This window comes from Pempheris klunzingeri, chromosome 6 (assembly GCF_042242105.1).
Source record: "Pempheris klunzingeri isolate RE-2024b chromosome 6, fPemKlu1.hap1, whole genome shotgun sequence".
In the NCBI taxonomy this organism is placed as follows: domain Eukaryota; kingdom Metazoa; phylum Chordata; class Actinopteri; order Acropomatiformes; family Pempheridae; genus Pempheris; species Pempheris klunzingeri.
In genome coordinates this window covers 19,874,131-19,901,290 of record NC_092017.1, presented here as the reverse complement: position 1 = coordinate 19,901,290, position 27,160 = coordinate 19,874,131, and the positions used below count along the sequence as shown (strand labels likewise).

The 27,160-nt window shown below is 40.7% G+C and overlaps 1 protein-coding gene across 4 annotated transcripts in view; it reads left to right on the top strand.

Moving 5' to 3' along the window:
- LOC139203207 (3',5'-cyclic-AMP phosphodiesterase 4C-like) overlaps nt 1-27,160 on the top strand; it is a 96,155-nt gene that overhangs the window by 58,631 nt on the left and 10,364 nt on the right. For all 4 annotated transcript variants that reach the window (XM_070832889.1, XM_070832893.1, XM_070832891.1 and 1 more), the window contains 6 exons: nt 16,579-16,770; nt 18,672-18,708; nt 20,267-20,340; nt 20,424-20,473; nt 20,799-20,911; nt 23,591-23,684. In XM_070832889.1, the coding sequence (XP_070688990.1) occupies nt 16,579-16,770; nt 18,672-18,708; nt 20,267-20,340; nt 20,424-20,473; nt 20,799-20,911; nt 23,591-23,684 (560 nt within the window). The remainder of the gene's footprint in view (nt 1-16,578; nt 16,771-18,671; nt 18,709-20,266; nt 20,341-20,423; nt 20,474-20,798; nt 20,912-23,590; nt 23,685-27,160) is intronic.

Here is a 27,160-nt window from a genome sequence, read left to right as displayed (position 1 = left end):
GATGTTGTAGTTGCACAACACACTGCAGTCTATTCTTTTCTCTTTTTAAACAAAGTTTCAGAATTCTTCTACCGACAAACACTTATATAATATACTATATAGTAACTTTTCTGTACTATTAATGATATTTATTTTGTGTCATTCACTAGTGAGTTATAATGTTTTTAATGATAATTTGTAGATTATCTCCTATGGTAATATTTCTTTAATCTGGGTGGTCACATCTTCAATGTATCGTCATCTAATCCAATGACCCTGCTGCAAGTAAAAACTGCAGGGTTTAAAAAAAAATATAGTATTTTTAGTGTTACTTCAGGGGTTTGTATTGTGTCAGGGCTACTCAGTACTGCACTTATATACTGAACTTAGCTGTTAGCTAATTAACAATATAATTACTAATTTGTTATTCAAAAGAAATATCTTCTGAAGTGTGATTGCGCTGTAATATTATTGTAGTGACCCTCAATCCAGGTGCGACTGGAGAGAGATTGTTATAACTTCTAATCCTAGACCTAATATGATTTATAAATATTCCTGTAACATTCCTAATGTAATTTATAGATGTTCGCTGCTGCTCATTATGTAATTTACAGTGACCTTGCATTTGTATCTCCATATGATATTCCTATCATCCATTCTTGACTCACAGTACACTAAGTCTGTGCTACTCAGAGTTTAAAGTGACCTCCGTGTACTTAATGGTATTTAATGATTTTTCTATTTAATTTCCTAAAATATCATTGTAATATCACAGTCATCTCGTGTGTGTGCCAGCAGTAGTGGGCCTGTGGGGACCTCTTGTGATATTTTTACCTTATGGTAGGATTATTTCATCAGACAAGTCACAAGCATGTAGAATTAATTTACACAACTAAAATTAATTTGCAGTATTGGGATCAGAGAGACGAGTAAACCTCCTCTCCTTTATTGCCCAAATTACACACAGTCAGGTGTAAGAAAGTTGAGGGTCAGAATCTGCGACTTGCAGGTAATAGACTGAATAAAATCTCTTTCTGAAGTAAATTCACATTATTCTCAATCTTCTTGTGTTTTCTAAAGATGAATTACAACCAGTTTTATGCGGCAGCAACAATCTCTACTTGTCATCTTTCTACTTGAACTTATTGTGTCACGGGTAACCCTCATGGACAAATGCTTTGGTGACACATATGTGACACAACTTAGTCCCCTCACCCCTCCCAGTATATGGTGCAAAGTTTTAGCTGCACACACAGTCAGAGGACTGACGATCAAGAGTGAGAATACACATTAGTGTTGTTATGATAGCAGAAATGAAATGAACATGAAATAAAAGTTGTAGATGTTAAAATATTCTCCTTTTTAAAATAGAAACAACGGTAATATTTGCTTTATAATGCTGTTTTATCAATTAAAGAATGCTCACTCTTGGTTAAAATGATTACAGCCCATACAAATATCCCTCTTGGTTGTTTTTTCCATTTTTTAAAGCAGAGTGGAACTGATTTAGGCTACCCACAGCACACACACACACACACACACACACACACACACCTCCCACCAGATGAGTATACCTGAAAGAGTAAGAGTCACAGAAGGAAATATGACTAATTTTGCAGCCAGCCTTTAAGAAAATCCTGACGACATCAGCCTTGTCGGGTGGGGAGGGGGATCAAAGTGTTTTTATAATGTCAACCCACCAATAAAAAAACCTTCAAAGGGAGAGGGCTAATGAACGCCGAGTCTGACATATTTATAGGCCTGATGGATGAACCACATGTGTGTAATAACACAGTCAACTATATGCACTGTAATCGTCCAAATCCCTTCAGCCCTGCACCGTGTGTAGTTTCCATTAATTCCTAGACGGAAACAGACTGCTTCCATCGTCATCGCTTTACCTCGTAAAGTCTGAGGTTTTACAGTTAGTTTTGGCAGAAAGATATTCATGTTCGTCACTGCAGACTTTTATCCTCAGCTTTTAGGTTTACGTTCAGCCTCCTCCCTTCTGCCTACTTTGTGATACAGTTATCTCCTACAAGCTCAATTATCTCACACTGCTCAGTTACTCATAGTAACGTATTCTGTCTTGTCTTTTCACTTTCTTTCTTGTCTTGTGACATCCAATCCCCAGATGCCATCACGTCCAGTCATATCCCCCACCACCATCATAATGTCATTTCATATATTGTCCTCTCTTGTCCCATCCTGGCCTGTTCTGTAATTAGATTTAGGCAGTAAGATATACATTTGTCAGTGCTCAGAGATTTTGCTGTAAGGTTTATACTGTTGTAGCTCCCACTTTAATATCTCTGGGTGTATGAGGCCACAGTGTTGCTTGTGCTGGGAGCAGCACCGCAGAGGTAAGAAATAACCATTTTCATGATCGGTTCATTGTTCGGGTGGTTTAATTCTTCAAAAAGTCAAAACATTCACGAGCTACAGTTTCTTCAATGTGAGGATTTTCTGCTTTTCTCCATTTTATATTTTAAATAGTAAATTGAATATTTTTGTCATCTTGGAATCTGGCAAAATTTTTCACCTTTTTGTGACATTTCATAGATTTAGCATTAATTGAAAATGAATAAACAATGAAAACAGTGAAAATATACATCTTTACTTACAGCCCTACACTACTGCTTTACCACAATGTCACATATCTTAATTTTGTCAGGTAATCTGCTGTATTAAACAAAAACAGACAAATCGTTTCAGGTCTTCTAAATTACATGCAGGATTTTATCCATATCAGCCACTTCTGTCTTGTCCTCTTGCCCTCCTCATTATTGCTCTTTTCATCAGTAGACCTGTAACTTCAGTGATGATAGTGATGGAGATGATGATGGCTATGGTGATGATGATGATGATGATGATGATGGCTGATATCAGAGTCTGACTCATAATGTTTAACCTCCCAGCCGGGATCATTGATGTCAGCCAGACACTGACTCACACAGAAAAAAGAGGAGCTCACAGCTCAACATTCTTGTAATAAAAATAACAGTGAGAATGATGCTGTTTATATTTATTCTCATAAGAAGCCATAACACATAATAGAGTGATGAGTTAAAGGCGTAATAGTATTCTCCAAACATTCACCTACAGAAATATATATTCAATAAAACATATTTTGTATCTATTTGAAGGATGCCTGCCATCTGTTTATGCACTGACTTTTGACTCCATGTATAGCTTTTCTTCAGTGTGTTTGAAGTACCTGTGTGCACCTTAACATAACACTAATAAATGAGCGCTCTGATGTGATATTTCTTGAAGGTGCTGGCAGACAGGACGTAGTTGCTGAGGCCAGAGACGTTTTGCTCTTTGCATGTTGGTTGGTGGCAGTCGTGACGAAATGTGACGTGTATGTGCAGCGTTGGGCTCTTCGCTGCTTGTGAAGCAACACGCTTAACATGTTGCAGCTCATAGTACTTCAACAGGACTACACAGAGTCTCCACTCAGCTATTTGATATCTTCACATTTGACAATTTTGTATTCAGTGACTCAGATTTGTCTTTGCTTTCGTTCGCATGTCGTCACACTTATTTATTTCGTGTATGTGTATCAACAAGGATTTGAGGAAGACCAGCTTTTGCTGCACTGGTTTTTCTTATTTTGAAGCTACACTTTTGGTAAAAAGAAGGCTCAGGGAACAGCTTTCCTGTTTGTTGGAGGTCTGAGGTTTGGCCACACTGAAATAACGGCCTGCAGCCCTTCATCCAGTCTATTTGTGTAAAACTGATCCACTGACAAATCAAACAAAGCAAAAAATTTCAAACTGTAGACCAACTTTTAACCCAAGCCAAAGCTTAACTAACCCATTTTCTGCAACTGCTTTATGATTCTTCATTGAAAGCAAGTGGTGAGCAGGAAAAAGCAGGACACCAGCACTGCAAACATGGAAGTGTTAATGTAAATGCTCTCTGCTGACAACTGCAGTCAGCTACTCTTGACTCTTTAGCAGCTCGATTTCATGATGCATTGTGCTCATTTTTTAGACTTAGATATGCAGGGAGGCTCTTGTTGAGACAATAATATTCTCACTGGCTTAAACCACAAAAAACTCATAGAAAATCATACTGGAATTATTATAGCAGCTTTTTTTTTATTCAGAATAACTTGGGGATGAATATCTGCTTTCAAATTAAGAATGTATTTACCAAAACATTTTGCAGCAATTTACGCGAATAAAGTGAATAAAAAGTAATAACGATGTTCTATCAGCATTCCTTCGTCAGATCAGGAAAGCGGTGACTGGATGATATCTGATGTTTGATTCAAGGCCAGCATTTAAGCCAAATATCAGTTTAACTCATAGTCTCCACGCAGCCTGTCTCTCTCTGTCTAAACAGTTCAGAAATAAGATCTGGTGGTGTGACAGCAGGTTGGCAGCCCTCCGGGACTCAGCCCATGTCAGCACACTGCGACGTGACGCACCGCTCACCCTACATGAAGTCAAAGTTCACCACAAGCTGCCTGCAGGTTGCGACATAATGTAAATGAAGAGTTGCGTTAGTTCGGGCACGGCACTGAAGGTCTCATTATGGCCCTGCAGCTGGTTAGGCTTTACTCACCCGCACTGACGGTGCTGATGGATTTCTCCCTCCACTGACTCCATCTGTTTTACTTTTTTTTCCATACTTGTCACAGGCATCTCTTACCTTGTGTTTCCCATATCTCAGTGATCTGTGGTGAAGCCAGCTGTTGCTCTCCACACTGAACTTTACATTCTGCCAAAACAAATGCAATAAATTGGGTTATATCATTTGATTTAAGTGTTACGCGTCAGCACTTGGAGATGAAGAGGCTGACTAATAGAGTGTGCTAGAAGCAGCGAAGGGATTTCTGGCACAACTTCACTTACTTCCACTCAGGGTTGTGACGATAACTGCATTACTGCAATACCCCAATCATGTGATGACTACAGAGGGGTTGAGCTCATTAATGTCATCACTGCCATATATTGATATAATTATAATTATTATATAATTAATATGTATGGTACCTTTTTTAGGTTGCACTTCAAAAAAGCTAAACTAGGTTAAAGTTTAATTATTATCATAGCTGCAACTATGCCTAAATAATATAATTTGCAGTTTAAAGAATAATTATCATTTATTTTAGACTGTTTTACTACTTCATAATTTACAAGCTGCATGCTGTCAAACATTATTTTAGGCACTTGGAATAGATTAAATTTAGTCTTTTCTGTTTCCTGAATAAGTTCCTGCCGTTCTGTATGACGTGTATGTTAGTAGGTCAGTGTGTGTAACTTCTCTGAACTCCTCGTCCAGGAAGATAGCGGATTGAACCATTGATTGAACCTGCAGCTTTTGTCTATATTTGTTGTAATCATATAAAACTTTTCTCTGAGATTTCATGACTGCTGTAAACTCTCTCTGGGCTGCACAGTGAAATGCTCTTCATAACCACATGTATACTTCAGAACTTAAGTGAAGATTCTTTTATTCTTTCTGGGACCTGAGAGAAGTTTTCTTTGATAAAAGTTTCTTCCACAATGCATTCTTTACTGTTAGTTTTTAAAGGTCCCATTTTCTGCTCATTTTCAGGTTCTTACTTGTATTTGGACATCTTACCAGAACAGGTTTATATGGTTTATTGTTCAAAAAACACATTATTTTTCTAGCTTTTTCTATTTATGTAGCGTTTTTGAGTATGCGGCAACAGGCGAGAAAAAGCGTTGCTCCTAACGTCTCTTTTCTGAGCACTCCGGTAAACCGCTAAACTGTAGAGATATGCTGCTTTTTCACCGTGGTAAGAAAAAAATCCATACAGCCACAGCCCTACTTTCTGAGTAGCAGTCAGAGGAGGTTGAAACTCCTTGGAGTTTCTCCTCTTTCACTGGTGGCAGGAAGAACTGAAATGAATTGGATTATAAAAATAGTAGAATTAAGTCATTCAGTGGTTCGTGTTATTTAGAACAGATGAAAGTCAGAAATTAACGTTATCTTTTTTCAAAGTTTTTATCTTAAATTTCAGCCACATCTCACAGACAGCGTATTGAGTTTACTCAGTTGTCATGGAGATGGCTCAGTTGAACCTCGGTCATGTGTTAACAGATGGTCGTATACGAAGGGGAGATTATATCCTGTCTCTTCTCAAAGATAGTTTCTGGCGTCAGATGTAAATGGCCTCTGTGATCTTTCTCCAGCCGTGGTCGATGACTTTCACCTCGTCTCAGTCGAGTGCTGTGACTGGTTTTGGTTCGATGTTCACGGACAGCTGTTGTTTCTGGTTTTCATTCAGTCTCTTCTTGTCCAGGATCCATTTCACAGATTGTTGCATGTAATGCCATGATGATGTCATGGTGACATCATACATCCCTCTAGTTTTCCTCTTTATTAAACAGTTTATATCTTTTCAGAAAACATCCTTCACCCTGCTTTTGAATGCTTAAAAGATTATATATTACTGATAGATTCAGCCAATGTAATCTAGCACATTGGCGTCATTAAATGATTCACAACAAATTTTACTGGAATCTGGACTTATGTGACCCCAGATGAGGACTGACAGGAAATATTGACCTGACCGTGGCTGTTCACTGGACTTGATCCCAAATCGTTGCCAATTTACGGCTGACGCCTCCACCCGCTGAACCACAGGACGCCTCTGCTCCGGGTCTCTGGAGTCACTCTTCTCCGTTCCTACAACAAACACGCCTCAGCAGAAATCCCACTACGTCCACAAGCTAAGCCAGCTGGTTTCCGGCCTGTATCTTTTTAGCATATTTCATAGCATCCTTTGTGTTCTAGTCTCTTATTTGGTGGAAAAATTGGAATTGCAGCGAGCTGAGCGTTGGGCCGGGAATAATTGCAGGCCTTGGAGCTGGTCGATGAACAGCACTGGAGTGACAGCCATGAAACCACAACTGACGTCAGCACAAGTGTGACTGTGTTTGTGTGACTGTGTGTGTACTTGTGTAGAATATCAGTGCTTGAATAGTGGACTGAGTGTTATCCTGACATCTCTGTAACTCCAGGACTGATGGTCAACTCCGGGACAGATGAACACTTCACAAAGAGACTCTGTCCCTTGTTTTCTTGCAGGGTTAGACAATAGTGTGGTTGATGGACCTACGTAATCCAAGCGAGTGAGGACATACGGCATCCACATGCATTCTGCTCCTGCGCTGTTTGTCACAGGTGAACTTGATCACCTGCATAGAATTCAGGGCGCTGCCTGGCTCGTCACAGTGGGATGCCAGGTATGGAAAGGCTGGAAGTTCAAGGGGACTTTTTCAGCAACTTTATTTTGTTACAGATTATAAAGACTGCTATATATATATAAATTAGGACATAGAAAAACTCAGGGTCATTCTTGCATTATGTTTAGGTAGACGATATTAGAAAAATGTATACTATTGCAAGTATCTGCAAGTTTGCAAGTATCATCGCTATGAATATCAGGACACCTGATACTGTCTATTTATAAAACTTACCACCTTTATAAAACTCAGCTCAGGGTATCTGCTGATACCGACTACTGATCCGATATCAGTGCTCTTTTCACCAGGTGTACAAATGTATTTGTATTCCCTCATTGGGATCACTTATGTAAAAGAACAGGAACTCTGTGGCACTGAAAACTGAGTTGGTTGTTCACAGTGACAGACTGAGTTTAACTGAGAGGAGAAACTATTTTAAACTAATTTCATAATAACATTGAAAAAGAGCCTGTAGGGTGAGACCTGATCCGGCCAGAGTAAGGTCAGTTTGATCATTTCAGTGTGTCTTATCGGTGATTCCAAGGTAAAATGAACATGGAGAATAGATTTTACTCTTTAATGTAATTTTTTTCATTCAATCATCTTACTGTTGTTAATGATGATAATAAGTAACACAGATTTAGAGTGATTTACATGACGTAAGAATCTAAAAACAATCAAGACAAGAAAAGCCAGGAGAAAACACTTTCTCCCTGTTGTCTCCATCTTGTTTTGTCCTGCTGATCAGCGATGTGATTGGCTGCTCCTGAGTCGCACTCCGCTAATTAGAGGAGGAAGTGGTACACTCCTGTCTTACCGTTGGATTCAATCACTGTATACCGAAAGGCGCCAATTAGTGCCGTATGAACATGATTAGAGGAGCACTCGGCATTGGCCTGTTGCTGGGCAAAGACTGTGTGTGTCTGTGTGTGTGTGTCCGTGTGTGTGTGTGTGCCTGTGGTCGTGGTCGTGGTCGTGCCCTGAACCAGCCAGTGCACCAGTTGCGCACCAGGGTGATGCAAGGTTGTTCGATTTTCAGGTCGATTCTGGAGCCAAATCCAGACCTCGACTGCTGGGGCTATAATAACACACGACCTGTGTGTGTGTGTGTGTGTGTGTGTGTGTGGATCTGGGTGGTTCTGGCTCTGTGTGTAACCCTCCTAACCAGTTTCTAATGATGTTAATGCTGATCAGCCACTGTATAGATTTGTCCTCGGCTGGACGGACAGAGATAATCACTGCACATGGACTCTAGGATCAATACCCGTCCGGAGGAGTGAATCAACATTTGAGGCGCCCTTCACTCCAAAAATGTAACCACTTCAGCACTACCCCAGTTACATTCAAATTTAAAGGGCCAGTCTGCTACAAAGATTAATGTTATTACACTGGCAGACTTTCCTTTAACTGCAGCACCAAAGTTCAAATGCCTGAAACAGCAAAACTGTCCTGCGTAGTTTGTATCTTTGACCAGTTTGGAATACTTGTCCTTCACAATCTAAGCGCAAGGGATTCTTTTGAAACTTGAAATGTTGCACCAAACCAGTCTCCTTTGACCTCTGCCATCAACAAATTTTCGCCCAGAGAAGTGCTGCTCACCGGATACTTTCTCTTTTTTCCGACCATTCTCTGTAAACCCTAGAGATGGCTGTGTGTGAAAATCTCAGTAGATCAGCAGTTTCTGAAATACTCAAACCGTCCAGCCATGAAACATTCAAAGTCACTTAAATCACCATAAATCCTCCCCATTCTGATACTTGGTTTGAACTTCAGCAGATGATCTTGACCATGTCTACATTCCTAGTCATTACGTTGCTGCCATGTGATAACTGCATATTTGTATTAAGAAGCAGTTGAAGCTGCCTAAAGAAGTGGCTGGTGAGTGTATCCACTCTACTCAGCTGCAGCACATATAAAATTAAAAGCAAAAAGTTCAGCATTTTAATAATTAAACGGAATATCTTTGGGTTACAAAATGAGCAATGTAAATACGTCAAACTGGAAATGTAATTGTCATCTCCCACTGTTTTCTAATGTTTCATAGATTAAACAAGTTCTAGATTAAGTGAAACATTATTACTGATGATCACATCACGCACTCATTCAACTACTGCTGATGTGATGAAGGCTCTTAACCATATGTCATTTACGTACTGTAGTTGTGTCAAAGGTTTATAGTTCATTTGATAAGATTATATCTTAAAATGTAAGGTATAGAAGCCTTGACGTGGAGAATAGCTGCACAACTGCAGTACTGTAGAAACACAAATACAGTAGACACACAGTAGTCACAACTTCTGCAATCTTCAGTCTGTAATAATACGTACGTACTTGTTGCACATAGTATCTGATATGAATCAAGGCCTGTAACTTTTAGCCCCCTGCTATTTTTTTCTCGCGTTCTTTCTTCCTTTCTCCCTTGAGACAGAGCTCTGCTGTTTTCAAAGGCAAAAGTCCTTCCTCCCCCTGTAGGTCAAAGGTCACACAGAAAAATAATAAACACAGCAGCTGGCTTGACTCGATGCAACCTTCCCCTCCCCTTGGCTATATTTAGAGAGACATGAGCTGCTCTGAGATCAGATGTTGATGTTGGACGCAGAGTGTGTGCCCGGCAATCCACAGTGGCTGGTCAGGTGGATGGAAAGAGCAACTGGCTCTTCATGGAGGTGTGGCACTCACTTTCAATCCAGTACAGTTGCATAAAACAGTGGAAATTATTTTATAAGAGGAAGAAGAGTGATATTTCATGATATTTGCATTTAAGACGACAGTAATTTAGATCCAGGGTGATAAATCAAATGAACCAACCACGATGTGAGCTGAAATGCACCAAACTCCTCGTCTCAGTAACAAGCCTTTGAAAAACACATCAAATACAGAAAGATATATTAAAGAGTAAAGAAAAAAATTTAGATATACTACACAAAGATGCTGTTTTTTAGCATTCTACAAATGTAAATGTGTGACAAGTTTTGCATCAGTGTCACGCAATAAGCCCCTTTAAGACACTGTCCTTTGTGTTTGTCGTTTGCTGTCTTTTCTCTTTTTTTTTAAATTAACATCACGAGGTGAGAGGTGCAGTGAGAGGATTCTTTGATTAATATGCTGAAACAAGCAGCTTTTCTTCAGTTTTCTCCCAGGAGTCAAGAAGTGTGTAGTCTGAAACTGTGTCTGTCTTCTCAAGCGTTATCTACAGCGTCTTGAGGTTTCGAGATATTTGCTGTGTCTAACAGTTTCTCTGAGTGTTATTTCCTGTATTATTGTGTTCAGTGTTAGATTATTCAGGCTGATCTAAGCTCGCCTCATCTTTGTTCATCCAGTGATGTTTTGCTGAACTCCCACAGTGTATTTCCACAGAGTCTGCCACTTGTGGTCACGTTTTGTCCAGCCAATCAGCTGTAGACCATGATAAAGCACCTGGTTGCCTTTTTCAAAAGTGCCCTGCACAAGAGAAATTTTTTGTTGTTTTTAAACTGGGTGGCAATTTAAAAAAAAAAAAGATCTAGTGAAGTGAAGTCGGTTTCTTAACCCTGAAGCCAAGAGGGCGTCCTCAGCATAGACTGTGTATAAAGATGGGCATCCCATCTCCAATGCACCGAAGCCAAAATATCCTGGATATGCCCACATCAGACAATCATGACAATCACAGTTCTAAACACTTAGCGTTATATCTCCTCTCAACTTTCTTACTCTACGTACAGTTCTCAAACAAGCTTCAGCAGGTGCCTCTGTGACTACTTCACTCAGAGCAGCCGTCAAACATGAAGCCACACCACTTTCTATTTGTTTTTATAAACCAGATTTATTAGAACAATTAACACTTGAGCATACATTAGCAAGATAAGAACTACTACAAGCAACTATGAGCAGTATTTCTCTTGTACTTAAATGTTTTTTGTTTGATTTTTAGCGCTAACATGCAGGGGGTGGGGAGCCACCAGGGGGCGATCCAGATGTTTTGGCTTCACTTTCTATGAGCCATCATGTTGTCCATCTATATGTACACAGTCTAGTCTAACTTGTGTCTATAACAGTTTTTAAAGAGGGCAAAGTTGGTGATTAAGTCTAAACTTTGAGCCAAGTGAGCTGGTCTTTTCTTCTTTCTTTGATATGTACAAATCAGATTCTTTCTAAATACATTTACTGCTTGTTTTTCTTTTGCCCTGCTGCCCAACATCTCTGTGTGCTGTCATGACTTTATAAACATTATAAACACACACACACAAACACACAGTGACAGTGAAAGGAAAGATCTGTTTGGCAGGGGGCTGAATGAGGGGGGAGCAGGCTGTTTTTCTGCTGCTTTCAGATCAAATGTACAATAGGCTTGAGGTGTAAAGCAAACAAACCCTCTCTACTCCCTGGACTCTCTCACTCCCACACACACACACTCTCACACACACACAGACACAGACACAACCCTTACTAAAGGTTCCTCTGTGACTTTGGTGCTGTTCTCTCTCATTTCAAATGTAAAATCATTTGTACATTTTAGCCACTTTTGTTTCCTTTCTCCCCATCTCACACCCTGTCACACACACACACACACACACACAATGTGTTGTGGTCTGTTTTCCTCCTCTCCTGCTCACCTCTTGCCTCCTTCCTGGTGTGATGTTTTAGGCCCCTCGGACAATTCCCACGCTATGAGGGAAGAAAACAGGAGGGAGCACTGTGTGTGTGTATGTGTATGTGTGTGGGATGACCTTTGACCCTGGGCCTGTGTCATCCCCCATCAAATAACATCTGGCCATGACGGTTGTTCTCTGTTTCACTCTCACATACATAACAGAAAGTTCCTTAAATCCCTCTGCCCTGGTTCCCATGAGCACATCACAAACATGTCTCAGTTATTCCCATCCGAAGGTTTAATGGAGTTACAGCGGCTAACTTTAAGACCAGGCTTTATGGGGATATTATGAATTCTGCCTTGGATGAAAAATGAAGATGGCTCCGGGCATGGCTTAACATCAAAGTTACTGTAACTCAGATTCTGTCACATCAACATGGTTCAAATTAACACAGTGTCCTTGTTGTAAAAGTTCATTGAGGTGTGACTATTAATCTCAGTAACTGTGATACAGTAGGCTGCAACATGAACTCATGGGTTATTTTCTCCATTAATCAATTCAGACAAACTCGAAACACTTCCAGAGTGGAGATAAAATGGAAGCTTAGTTGATTATCACTTTTAAACCGCAGTCTTTTTTATTTAGTTTAAAGGAAAAGGATTCTTCCTCTTCGATATGTTGATTAGTTTCAAACTAAACATCCTGGAAACAAAAGCAGAGGTTAGGATGTGGGTGTTAAGGGATGTGAGTCTGAGAAAAGTTTTAGTAAAACAGAGTTAAAGAGGGAAAAGGGAGCTGTCCTTTACGTCAGAGACATGGAGAACAATGCTGGAGGCAGGAGACGGACCAAGGTCAACTTGTTATGTGTGCTGCACCCCAACAAGACGCCTGCCTGCCTGCCTGCCTGCCTGCCTGCCTGCATGTCTGTATGTTTGAAGGGAAGCAAGTAGTACTAATCTGTATTTGTCGTAGTAATAGAAAAAAATATTTTGCTGAAGAAGATCTAGTGCAAGTTAGTAGTTAGCAGCAGACAAAGAGGCAGTTGTAAAAGTCTGATCTCTGCACCTTCACTGTCTCATGATAGTCTAAATGTTACATGACAAGATGAAACACAGACATAATACTGTCTTCCTAAAGAATATGAGCTTCAATCTGGAAATATTAGTATTGGCCTCATTCTTCCAAACTGGTTGGGCTCTGCCTACAGTATAGTATAGTATAGTTTAGTTTCTGTTTCACTCCAACAGCCTGTAAATTGATTTGAGAATTTTCCTTCCTGCTGCAGAAAATATGCCCTCCAGGAGCCATATTATCCACAGCTGTCCATTGTCTGTCCAGTACAACTCTATTTTAGTCGTGATGGGGGGGAAATAAAATCACGCCATGCACTTGCATTACAGAAAAATAATGGAAAGTATTTTTCCAACTTATTTACATATTTATAGCACTGGCTGGTTTGCAGGCCTTCTGAAGTGGAAAGTAAAATCACAAACACGATGTTGTGAGGAATAACTAAAGAGAGCTCACATAGATATAAACACAATTAAAGTAGATCAGGATACAGAAGGCAGATATGAGCAGAGCCTTGTTTATGAGAAGTGGCAAGTCTTTTAATTTAAAATGTTTTAGAGAAAAGTAGAAATCTGATTTTATCACATTTGGTTCACCGCACATGTCTGGAGATTAGTTGTGGTTTAGGTGAATTATCTTGTGCATCTCATAAGCAGGACCCATTCATTCATGACAGGTGTTGCAGTATCATATTGTCCTCAGTAGTGGGCGCTGTCGCCCTATCAGTTGGCTTCTGCCACTATGAATGGGGATCAATGCCATTCACAAGTAGTAAGCTGTGGTGAACTGCAGCTGCTAAAAAGCTTAATTGTGATAAAGAATCTCTGAAATTTAAACTGTTATGAGTTTGTGAAAATTTTCTTCCATTAAAAATAAAAAAACATTAAAAATCTCAACAAGTGAACAGAAGCACTCGAATGCCATTCATATAATTATTTTACCTGCTTTACTCAGTGTCATTCATGCCAGTACATTTTCATATTATGTGCTGACTAATCTATCGTGCATCATCTTCATATGAATTACTAACCCTAACTTATAGAGCAGAGAAAATCCAATGTAATGATTTAATGTTTGATTAAATATCAGTATCCGCCAGTCAGTGTCGTCCACCTCTGATAAGAAGGAGACTGTGGTGAAAACAACACTGCGGCTTGAAACCTAATTTTATTAAACGATGATATATTTGTAGGTTAATTCTTCATTTTAAGCTGATAATGGGTCCCAGTGAATAGAGGTGTTCGGCCATTTTGCCTCAAAAAGATGCTGGCGTCCCATGATGGTCTACATAGTCATGTTTTGTCATGTAAATCCAATGATCGTCTTTAAGCACATATCTCATTACCAGTAAAGACCAACTGAGCGTGTTCAGCCTTTGCAGCGGCCATGCACACTGTCAAAGTATCCTTGAGCAACATGTTTCAACACCTCGGAGATTCGGCTGAATAAAAGATAAAAAAGATATGGATGAAGATATGGGAAAGGAGGGAAAATACTGTATTTCTACTTGGAGTCATTTAGAAGCTCTTAAGCATCAACCAGTCAAATTGAAACAGAAATTCATGTATGTATTCATGAGGAGGGGCTAAGTCATCTGCACCCTGTCTGGGGGGAAATCTACGTAAGCTCCGTCACAAGTCTCCCAGTTCCCCTCTTTCCTGGCAGGCAGATCTATTTATAGCTCCTGACGTCACTGGTCTCCTCTGATGGAGCCTCGTCACGGCCGACTACACCGAGCCAGGGGGGAGGGTGGGGTGTAAAATGGGGTTGGGTGAGGTGTAGCGGTGGTGGGGGGTGGGGGTATCATCACTGAGGTAAGCCCTGCTGCAGCCCTGCCCCCTCTCTGCCTTGTCACACCAATCAGGTGTGAGATGCTGAAGCACATCACTGTGCTGGATACAACCTTCCTGATCACCCCCACCTCCCTCTCCTCCTCTTCCTCCTCTCCCTCCCCCCTCCTCCTCATCTCTGTGTCTGTCTCTCTGTAAACTGGGCCTTTCATTCAGCATCAGTTGCATAATAGCCATCTTTCATTTATCAGCCGCTGCTATTGCTGTAGCGCTGGAGGCATGTTGAGCTAATAATAGACACAGACACAACCTTCATTGCTCTGTTGGGGCTCTGTTTGCTATTGTTATGACTGGAAGGGAGGAGAGGTAACAGATAACAATGGATCTAATTGGTATAAATGCCTTTAAAATTACCACTCAAGTATCCACACGGTGCTTTAAAATATGATTTCAATCATGGAACATTCATTTTTAATCTTATAATGTAGATGAGTTTTTTGTGGTAGAATTTAGGTCAGAGAAGGCATTAATTGTTTAATGGTTTCAAAGTGTGACTTCAGAGTCACTGTGTCCTTGAGCAAGGCACAGCCCCACTGAGGGAACCTGGACTGTGGAGATCTGAATAAATGTCATGTTGATAAGCTGTAAGCCTCCACTACTGTATCACCACATCTGTGTGCTCAGACTAAAGTCAAAGTCAAAGTTTTCGTCTGTTCCCCTTTTTGTTCATCCTCCTGTGTTTTAGCGCTTTGCTCTTTTGTGGTTTCTTAGAGTATCAAAACAAATCTAGTCTAATTTCAATGGAAATTTGGGGTAAAAGGACATTTGTTGAGTGAATGTAACCGTGCAGACTGACCCCATCGTGACTGGACTGTGATACTGTTTGCTTACAGGAGCTGGACTGAACCCAGATGGCAAAAAGGCAGATTTTTGAATATACAATACAGACCATTGTGATCCCACCAATGAAATTTAATAATCATGCTCACAGACATTAAGTACTTTGTTTAGCATGGTGGCTGCGATGGGGTGATAGTGGGAGTGGTGGGGGGCTTTATAGTTAAGTAGCTCCACTGACGTACCATGTATGAAGTCAGTGTTGACGTCATACGGAGATAGCGGATGGAAAGATGCGTGTGAGTGTGCGTTTGCAAAAAGCGAGTAATCACAAGGTCGCCTATTTAAAAAGACGCTCACAGGCGGGGTAGAAAATGTGAGTGTAACCTTTTGATATCAAGTAGACATTTTGTGCTCATTTTTATGATGATTTTGTTTCACACTGTCACATGAAAAGTACCATTTACTTTCTTGGGTTTGTCATCACTGACTTCACTGTAGTTTTTTTGGGATATTTTGCTTTGGTATTTGAAAAAACATTTGATATTTGCCTTCTGCATGCTGCAGTTCCACTCAGTCTGCAGAGGCTTTATCACACATACGTAGTTAATCTTAACCTTGTCTTATCCTTATCTCAGCTTTCTCTTTACTGTCTCCATGTGTACATATGTACATCAGATTATATGGGTGTCACAGGGTGTCGATTGAAGAAAAAAACATGGTTGTTTAGACAAATAATAACCGCTGACTCTCAACAATATTTTTAGAAGTTTTTTATTATTATTGGCAGCAGTTGTAGCAGTAGTTCTGGTAGTAGTAGTATTAGTAGTAGTAGCAGTAGTAGTGGAAGTAGTAGTAGCAAAAGTTCGATTAGTAGTAGTAGTAATACCAGCAAGTAGCATTACTTGTGGTACTGTTAAAAACAACAGTGGTATTAGCTGGTCACTTGGTTCTAGATCCCTGAAATAATGAAATCAAAACAACAATGAAGTGAAAAAAAGCCTATAAATTCAGTCTGACTGTCTGACTAATATATACAGAACAGACACAACAGAAACTGTATCAGTAGTATTTATGTATGTCTTTTCTGTCTCTCCGCAGTTTTGACGTGGAGAATGGCCTGTCGGTGGGTCGCAGTCCACTGGACTCTCAGACTAGCCCAAGTTCTGGTCTGGTACTTCAGGCCAACTTCCCCCACAGTCAGCGCCGTGAGTCCTTCCTCTACCGCTCCGACTCAGACTTCGACCTGTCGCCCAAAACCATGTCCCGCAACTCGTCCACTGCCAGCGACCTGTGAGTATTGTAACGATGCTCTCTGTAGTGTTTGAACCAACCAGCCTGGAGCCTTTGGGTCCTCTGCATTGTGGGGTGCTGATTTGAAATTTGAAGCGAAATGCTTTTGGTTTTGTTAATTTGACTCGTTGATGTTTACAGATTTCTGTTTCTGTAAGATTAATTTTTTGGTTTTTGTCCAGAATCCAGACTGCTGATTAGTCGATTAATCTGCAACTATTTTGAAAAAAAACAGATAATCATTTGATTCACTTTTCTGACAGAAAAGAAAAAAAGAGGTTCCAGTTCTTTAAATGTGAGGATTTGCTGCTTTTCTCTGTTTTATATCTTTGTGAATTGAATCTCTTTAGGATCTGGACTGTTGATCAAAGAAAACAAGACATTCGGAGACGTCACCTTGAGCCCAGGGAAACTGAGACAGACATTTTATAAACCAAATGAGTGACTGATAATGGAAATAACCTTCAGTTATAGCCTTTCTGTACAGTATATAGCATGAAAAGACATTATATCACTACTGTTAACACTGGAATTAATTGTCAATATATTAATTTATGTAAACCTATCCAAGGTCCCATTTACACACATTACGAAAGGTGCATTTTTAAAATCTGGCTTTAATGAGGGATTTAGTAGCAGAGGTCATCACGTTTAGCTCAGATTTCCATCCATATTCTGCCTGTTTATACAGCTAAAGATTTCTCTGTGCAGCTAGCACACTCTTTGAAGCCAGAGTGTAAATGGGGACCACCAATAGCTGTCGCTCCTTTGTTTTGAAGGGAGGAGGGATTGAAGCATTGGGAAGTCAATTGGCTACCTCGGTGAGACAAAGTGTGAAGACTGCTGTGATTTTTCTACCTCTCTGGGCTGTTCCATGTTGTCATCAGTCCCACATCTTCCACCGTCCCACCCCACCCCAGACCAAACCCCCCTCAGCCCGTTGATCATGACCTGAAGAACCCTCCTTGGATACTCAAGATGATCAGCCCTGCAAAGTTTTTAAAACAGTCCCAGCAAGCATTTGACAGATGGTGATCTGGAATCACCCACGCTTGAACTGAACCCAAGGGAGGACAAACATTTGCCAATTTGTTAACAAGACACAGTAAAAGTCCCATGAAAATGGCTTTTAGATATTTAGCCTTTGATTTTACAAAACGGAGCAAGACAATACGATCCTTGGTCATTCAGCGTTAAAATGTTTGCTGGACGGGGACGTGCAGGCTGACTCTGACACTGTGCTTTCCACTGGCAGCATGGATTTACCCTGACGTCTGATCGGTTATGAGGTGCATGTTGTGACTCCCAGAAAGCTCCACCTCTCCAAAAGTTGGCTTTCCCATCACCCGATGCATGAACACTGCTCCTCACCTGCACACAGTTATAGTTATACAAATATAGATATTGGAGGCATACCTGCAAATCTGCATTAAGTCATTTTTGACCATAATAAACGCAGGCCCGACATAAAGTTTCTAGCTACTCAGTGAAGGTAATTTCAATGTTCACTTCCTTTTCTGGGCCTTTAACTGCTGGTTAAACCTCAGTGGGCAGATGCAGTATTGATAAATGCTTCCTCGCCACGATTTGTTGTCCTCCTTTTTTACCTGTTTTCGTTTCCACTTATTTGAAGCACTTGTTCTTCACTGGGGTTTAACTTTAACCTGAACCTTTGCCTCTAAGACGTATTTGTATAACTGAAACACTCTCCTCTCCTCTCCTTGTATCCAGTGTGGTTCGTTCCGAAACACTCCTCACATTAAGATGATGACAACAGACATTTGTTGTCATTATTTCTGTGTTTGTGTGTTGAGGTTTGTAAGAACACATGGTTTTTCCCACGGCTTCTTACATGGCTTTTTCACCAGATGTCTGTTTGTGTTTGTCTCTGGTTTTTGCAGACATGGAGAAGACATGATAGTGACTCCGTTTGCACAGGTTAGTAGCATTGTGTTTTGCTGGTTCTGTAAGAGCAAGAGTTTTCCAGAAATTTACTTGCCACTTTCATTCAATTTCGAGAAGTCAAGCATATATACAGAATTTCAACTCAGTGGCTATTTGATGGTGTTGGTTTGGTGTCAAATCCAAATAAAAATCTGAAAGTAGTTTTTCCAACACAGTCTTACAGATGTCACTGCAGCATGTGATTGTCTTTTTGGGTGTGTTTTTCTGTGTGTGTGTGAACACTTATTTGTGAATGAAATGGATTTTAAAATTGTTTATAAAAGTGGTTTGAACTCTTCTCGACAGTGAAGCTTCAGTGGAATCCTGGCTGGGAAAGTAGCTCATTGTAGACGTAGCTGCTACAACATGCAAAACAAAGATTTCCCTACTTCTGATGAAAATGATTCACTTTATTAAGACATTAGCAGAAAGGTTAATCTAGGGAACAATAAATGTCAGCAACCCCTGAATACGGACATCTCTTAAATGCATGGAAATGGAGTAACATTATTTCAGCTCCGTGTGCTGGTATGCAAGCTCCTCCCAACGTGGGGCATATGGATTCATTAATAGTAATATTAAGTCATTTTTACAAGGATTTACTGAATATGGACTTTATTTAAATTGTAATATTGCCCCCCTTGAGCACTAATTATGTCCATTGAAGATTTATTGAAATGTAACCACAGAAGTGTTATTGTAGCCAAAAGATGGTGGAGAACCAGATTTGTCTTATGTAATGTTACTTGCTGTTTCATTTCCATTCAAACTAATACTGTCTGTCCAGACAATCCACATGGCTCCTCACTGGCCCTTACTCACTGGTTTGAGGAATAAGTGATGGTTCATTTTTCACAGAAAACACCCACACACATTCTCTTTGTACTGAACAGCATGTCCTGACTCTTTGTGTGTGTGTCCCATTAACACAATCTGTGTACTTGTTACATTCCCAAACTAATATCTAAAATGTACTTTTGGTCCACCTGCAATTGGATATTAAACTAATTTACCTCATAAAGTTTACCCGCCATTTTGTCAGGAATACTATAGAAAATTATGTTACTCAACATATTTTTAATTCCATATTACAAGAAAGCATCAAAATGCCTCAAAAGTGACCGTACAGAAGAGCTTTGACTCACACAGGTTTATCTGCAAAAGCGACGCAAGCTGAGGGGGGAATCCCAAACCAGAAGAACACACATCAAGTCTGAGGGAGTTTTCTGTTTTAATGTTGTGCCTAACATTCATGCTTATTCAGGGAGTGTAAAAGGCTTGTTTGGTCCAAACTCATGTTTCTCTGTCAGATCATTAGATTTAAAGCAGCTATTAAATTTTTTTTTATTTATATTACCTGGGGGAATGGCTCCCTATTTTTAAGGCAAAAGTAAATTTCAAAATGTGCTCCAGTAAAACTGAAGAGTTATTTTAAAGGGTGAGCTGAGGAAAAGAACAACTTGTTTGAACCAGAAATAATTAAGGTGTGATGATATTAAGGCGGACATGTCTCAGGTTCATACAACTCTCCCCTCTCTTGTTGCCTTTGTAGGTTCTTGCCAGTCTTCGAACTGTGAGAAGTAACTTTGCTGCTCTGACACATCTGCAAGATCGCGTGGGAAACAAGTAAGAACAAGAAAACAGACTGGGTGACCACCTGTCTTATTTTGTTCTTATTCTAATAACTCCCACTCTACTCCTTGGTCCAGGCGGCAGCCAAGCAGCAACCAGCCGCCCATGTGTAAGCCATGTCTTACAGGTCAGTGTTTATGTCCTTGTATGGTGGGACACTGAGATTTATCTCTAAAAAACTGTAAAAGCTAGCAATATGTTATTGGTTTTAAATGAAAATACTCTAATCAGCCAGTTCTAAACATAAATGACCCGTGAAAGAGTGTGAAATCTTCATGGATTTATGTTTTTTGAGTTTGATGCATGAAAATGCCTCATCAGCATTTCTTAGTTGTGTCTCCTAGGAAACAGCCACTCTCACACCTCTGAATCGCTTTACAAAAGTTTGACACGAGGATGCTTTCCCAACAATCCACGACTGACCCGTAACATGTGTTTGTGTGACCTTCCAGAGGAGCCCTACCAGAAGCTGGCGGTGGAGACGCTGGAAGAGCTGGACTGGTGTCTGGACCAGCTGGAGACGCTACAGACAAGACATTCAGTCAGCGAGATGGCATCCAATAAGGTGAGATAGACTCAACCTGACTCAGCTTCACACAGGCTTTTGAAAAAAATGGGTCAGTGAAGTCGTCTCCAAACATTTTGCCACGTTTTTGAGAAAATAGACTTCAGTACGTACATCAGCTGTACACAACAAGCTTTAATGTTTCAACAGCACAGGATGAAATCAGTGGGTCATGCTTTGAGAATAAAAATACACTTATTTTCTCGTGACTTTTTCATGAGCTGAGATTAGAAATGTTTGTCAACAATGGCGAATTTTAATTTTAGCTTTCAAATGTGAATCATAAGCAGGTCACATGCCTCAGGATCTGACTTTTGTAGCTTCCGTCCTTGTGTGCAGAGCAGCTTTAACAAATTTTAAGTCCTCTTAGCTTTCGCTTGTTCGAAAACATCCAATCTGAATCACACATGAGGGGAAGAAATCTAATGTTATGATACATGCAGCTGCAGTGTGAACAGGGCCAAAGACACTCGGGTTCATAATTGCCGTTTCCCTCCAGTGAAAGAGTTAATCAGCAGCTCCTCACTTCCCTCCTTCCTGCTCTTCTCCATCGTCTGGCGGCTACACTCAGACCTCCTCCACCTCCCAGTCAGCCAATCAGATCGCTCTCCTCCACCCAGCCCCTGAAGCCAGTCGGGTCTGATTGGACAGAGGAGAGGGGAGCTGCGTGCAGGGCGGGGGAGGGGTTCCTCACAGCTTCTCGCTCTCCCTCTTTATGTGTCTCATTGATGGTGTGTGACAGTAGTTGGATGAGCGACTGCAGTCACACCCCCTGTCCCCCGATGGTAGACCACAACCCCAGCCTCCCCCACCTCACCCCACCCCACCCCACCCTTCCTATCCAAACCCCTCTCCTCCTCCCCCCTCACCCCCAGGGCAGCACATGGTACTGTGGGAACTTTTATATCCAAACGGACCTCTTTTCATGTTCAAGCCGTCCCTACTGAGCGCGGAGCAGAACTGAGTGAGCGGATTACAGCCCGTCACTAAGCCAGCAAACTTGCCTGCTTGTCGTTTTGGATTTTAGCGACCTCCAACATCGACATGCGTGGGCTAACATGCCTGCGTCTGCTCTCTGCGTTTGTCTGTGCAGGACACTCAGACAGGTGAGCGTCGCCGGCTTGCCTTGTTTACATCGGGATCTACTGATCAGCAGTGCAGGCTTTGCAGGGGGCTGAATGCTGAGTGAGCCTGCCCGTCAGATCCGACTCAGGACTGGATCTGTGTGTGTGTGTGTGTGTCTTTGTGTGACTGTGTGTGAGTGTGTATGAATGAGAAACAGAGACAGAGGAAAAACATGCACATTAGAGGGAGCAGCTGTCATGATTTTATAATGTAAAACAGACTCTTAGGAGCTGCGTCTTGGTGTTCAGCAGCAGAAATATGCCGCATGTCATTTGTAAACATATGTGTGATTGTGTGTGTGTGTGTGTGTGTGAGAGAGAGACATGATGTGCAGAAAACCTGATGAAAAGCACGTGAGAGGGAGAAGCTACATGAGAAATAAACCAAATGATGAACAGACACATTTTGTTGAAAGCTACAGGATCATATTTCATGTCAGTGTGTATGTTTGTTTTTTTTTTGAGCCAGTATGTGTGTCACATAGTACCACTGCAGCATCACTTTCTCACCCAGATCCCCTCCCTCCTCCCTCAGCCATCACATGTTACATAATCAGTATGGAAGCTGCCGCTGTGATGAAACTCAGGGGGAACACTGATCATTTTTACATTTAAAAAACTTTTTGCCATGAATATACAACTAGTGGTTTTATTTAAACAGTGCAGATTTCTTCCTGGAGTCTGCAAACAGGAATTGTAGTAAGACATATTTCAGCTTGTATTATTGTATTTTAACAGTTTAAAAAGTACATAGTTAAAAAAATAAAACATTTCAAAGGAAAAAACGTTGCCTGTATGCTATATAAACAGAAATAAATTTGCTATCTGAGCATCGGACTACGCATGCTGCCGTGCCGAAGCTCCCCTGCATGTTTAACTTTCAAACCGCAACAATGATGATGGAGCATCTTGCGTTTTTATAAGTTGGTGCTGTGAACATTTAATCAATCAACCAAGTGACGTGAATGTAAATACATGGCTTACCAATTTATCTAAGTGAGGTAAAGTGCAGCCTGACCAACATGATCAACATGTTTATGTGGAGTATTTTTAACAAATATACAGCGAAATGTGTTTTTACCATGGTTTCCTACATCGGTACTTCCATTCGTTGTTACATCTAAACTCTGCACCTTTCTTCCATAGAGTCTGCATTTATGTATATCGCTTTTTAAAAGTGCTTTTCACTGGAATAAAAACATTTTAGAGATTAACAACAGAAGGAATCAAATCAGCTCAGAAGAGTAAAAGCAAAGTAATGACGTAATAAAGAAGTGAGTTGTAATTGTTGTTCATCTGAGGGCAGGGGGTGAAATGAGTGAAATGGAAAAATTCATGAACATAATTACGTTTTCAAGGAGATGAAGGTGGACAGGAAGAACAGAGGGATTGTGGGAAATGTGGTTGTTGAAACAACACCTCCACCATGGTCTCATGTGCTTCTTTAAAGGTTTCACAATTCAGCTGACCACGCACCATGTCTGTGTACGTATTTTGTAATGTTTGTTTGCAGTCTCCCTGGACTAACCACACTTTTTATCTATGGTCTCCACAGTTTAAGAGGATGCTGAACCGCGAGCTGACGCAACTATCAGAGACAAGCCGCTCAGGGAATCAGGTGTCAGAGTTCATCGCCAACACCTTCCTCGGTGAGTTTTAATGCCTGATGTAAACAAAAGAAAGGACATTCACTTTGTGAGAACGGAGAGCTGTTGCCCACTTAGCCTCAGCATTAAAATAAAAAAACTATTGGGACCGCCTTGGTGGGCAAGCGGTTACAGCGTATGACACATGACCACATGGTCTTGATACCCTTGGACCTTTCAATTAGATAAATAAGTAAGTCAGGTCCATTTGACCTCTGTTACATTTACTCCTCTCTCTCCCATTTTCCTGTTTACCCTCACCGTCTCTGTCCAATAAATGTAAAAACCACAAAAAAAAAATGTGTTTTTTATGGAAACATACACTTAGTTGCCAATTTATCAGGCTGGCTTAGCTAAAACTGATGCAGAACAGGTTTAAATAATTCTACATTCATAAAAGTTAAAATGTTCAGTTTTCTTGAAACAGTTTTGAGAGATGTTGATTAAACTTTGTAGTTTATATTATATTATATTATTTAGTCTACTGTTATTGATATAAATGGGATCGATGACAAAATATCTTGTGTAAATTACATTCTGTGCGAACCCAAACATGTTGGTGAGGTCTGCGTCTGTGATGCTGCATAGCTCTTGTAACATGAAGAAAACCATTTGCATAATTGCATCACCTGCCTTTACTGACTGTTCTGCCGTCAGCTGGAGGTTATATGACCATTATGTGACCGCTGCTCATCATGTGTGAATAGTAGTATTTCCTCCAGCATGCTGTACATGAGATTGGCTTTTAAAGGATGAGGCATAGTTTAATTGGGTTTTATAGAAGCAAAGAGTTAAGAGTGTTTTTTTAGCAGAGAAATTTTAAAAAGGGCATGAAAGAGGAAGACAGATCTTTTAGAGGTAATCCAAGAAGGAGAGAAGGAATTTAAAGGGTTATAGGATGGAAGAGGAAATTGAAAGGAGATAAAGAAAAAAGAAGTAGATATTGAAGAAAGGAGGAAAAGGAAAAGATATAAAAGAGGGAGAGGGGAGAGATTGTTTTTGAAGGTAAATAAGTGAAACAGGAGGATTTATAAAGAAATAGGGTAAAGGATGGAGGAATAATTCAGGGAAGATTTTTTTAATTACAAAATATGAAGAGAGCTTGTTTCTAAAATAGAGGAAGAAGGGGAGGACTGTTTCTTATAAAAGGGAAGGATGGGGAAGGTGAGGATTTTTCCTTCCCTAAAAGAGAAGGAGGCGCGGCGTCAGACAGCATTCCCGGACACATTGTGTGGCGTTGTCGTAGCAACAGGGTGCAATATTATTAGACGGCGTGTTGCATCAATAGGAGGCTCAGTCTTCAGCAGCCCTGCCGGCAGGATGGAGGTCCAGCCGAACGAGGATGGAGCTGTCAGTCGGATGCCGTTTTGATATGGGCGCCTCGGCATTTAGCCCGGCTGTGTTTGGAAATGAACACCATGGTTTTGGGTGTGAGGAAGAGGAGGCACTGTGAGAGAGGTGAGAGAGGCCAGAGAGCGTCTTGTGTGACGCTGCCACTCAGGTCGCTCTGCATCCTTATGGTGGCGTGTGCTTGAATCTGGGCTGAGATGTGGATGTTGTTCAAGCAGTCGCTCCTGCTGTGCTAAATGAAAAGCGTGGATGTAAAATACTGAGGATGAAATGTGGACGTGAGGTAAAGCAGGCTGTCTGTGATGTCAAACTGGGATCATGATTTCCCTGGTTTGTACAAATACGGATGAGTCATTTTCAACACTGTCATGTCTGCTGGGACAGCACCTCTGTGTCAACAAAGCATTTGGAGATTACGTTGATACTGTCGGTGGAAACCCGTGGTTTTGCGTAAAGGATTAAAAACTCCACTGTGAAAAAAATCTCCAACCTGTAGACATGATGAAGCCTTTTCAAACCCGCATTTGGAAAAACGAGGAGCACTTTGTCATCAAGCTCAAGACAATGCTGAGCTCCTGAGAATCTGACAGCTTTTACCCATCATCCTTAGCTTTCTACTCGTGGTATTCTGCACCTACTGACGTATAGTCCATCCATATACATCGTTGTTGTGCTCTGACATTGTAGCTATATCCTGCAGGTGTACTTAATTATGCTTATATGCATTCCTGTTTGTCAGTGACCTTCTAACCTTGGTCTACATACAGTATCTACTGCATACACAAATAAATCTACTGACTGTGATCTACAGGAGCAAAGTAGAGTCAAGTCATTCACAAGGTCATCAACACAGATTCTGACTGTGTTTTGCAGAAAAAGTACCACAAATGCATGCTTACCCAAAGTAGACACAGTGTTGTGTTGATGTCGGGAAAATGACTCGATTATCTACATGTGTGTATGTGTAATATTCATGTTTGGTAGACAATGACTGTGTGCAACACCATATCTACTTGTGAGCTGAAATGCTGTACAAACAGACTGATGGGTTCAGGTGATCACTTGGTGTGAAATGAGTCCAGTTCCTCATTGATCGCATTTGACTTTATCCATACCGGCTTCCTTATTGTGCCAGTGCTTTTGGAGGTGACAGGGTCATGTGATATATGTGCAGTAATGTGTTTATGAGCTGCATATCTAACTACTTGAAATTTGTTGGTAGTAGTTGGAGGAGTTGGAAAGTACTAATTGTTTTTGTACCCGTAGGAGCAGTTGTAGACTGTCGACACACCGCATGACTTGTTTTGAACAGGCGTCCGACTACAAACATGGTCGTAGATCACATGCACCATTGCATTTTAGGCCATTAACCTGCAGCTACTGCCACTTGTCTTTCAAAACACACATTTCCTCAAATTACACACATTGTTGAAGTCAATTAGCTATTCTATATCATACTTTGATTATGCAGCGTGTGTCAACAGTTCACTGTTCTTAATTTATTTATTTACATCAACATTGTAGGTGTAATTTATTTGTGTCAGTTGTTGCTTATCTTCATGTGGTTTACGATGTCTCGGTCTCAAGATACAGATACGGCTGTCATCAAAACAACTTCATCAATCATACGAAACACCATATCATATTGTTTATGTACATGACATGAGCAGTATTTTAGGAATAACACAATCATAAGTCAATACACCATCAACTCATAATCATTTAGAGCAGATTCTCAGGATATGCAGCATGTCCAGATACCGTCTGTACATAAAATAAAAATGTGAACTGGTAAAGGACTTTGAAATATGTAGAGAAACAGCTCAGCGTTTAAACCTCCCCAGCTGTTAAACACATAGACAGTCTTCTGAAATGCCCTCACTTATGTGCAAATACATGTCCTGTATGTGTGAGTGAGTGTGGTGTGGTGTTGCTCATGGGGACGTCACTCTTGGATGGGTGTGTGCGCGGGGGAGGGTCATCTCAGTGTCACCATCAAACTAGATAATAAACTAGATTACACCACTGTGCTTGTAGTAACCTCTGTAACACCACTGGAGAATGTACAGCTTGTGGTTGTAGTTCAGGCTGTTGTGTTGTTAGCGTAGAGTAGCAGCCGCTGTATCAGT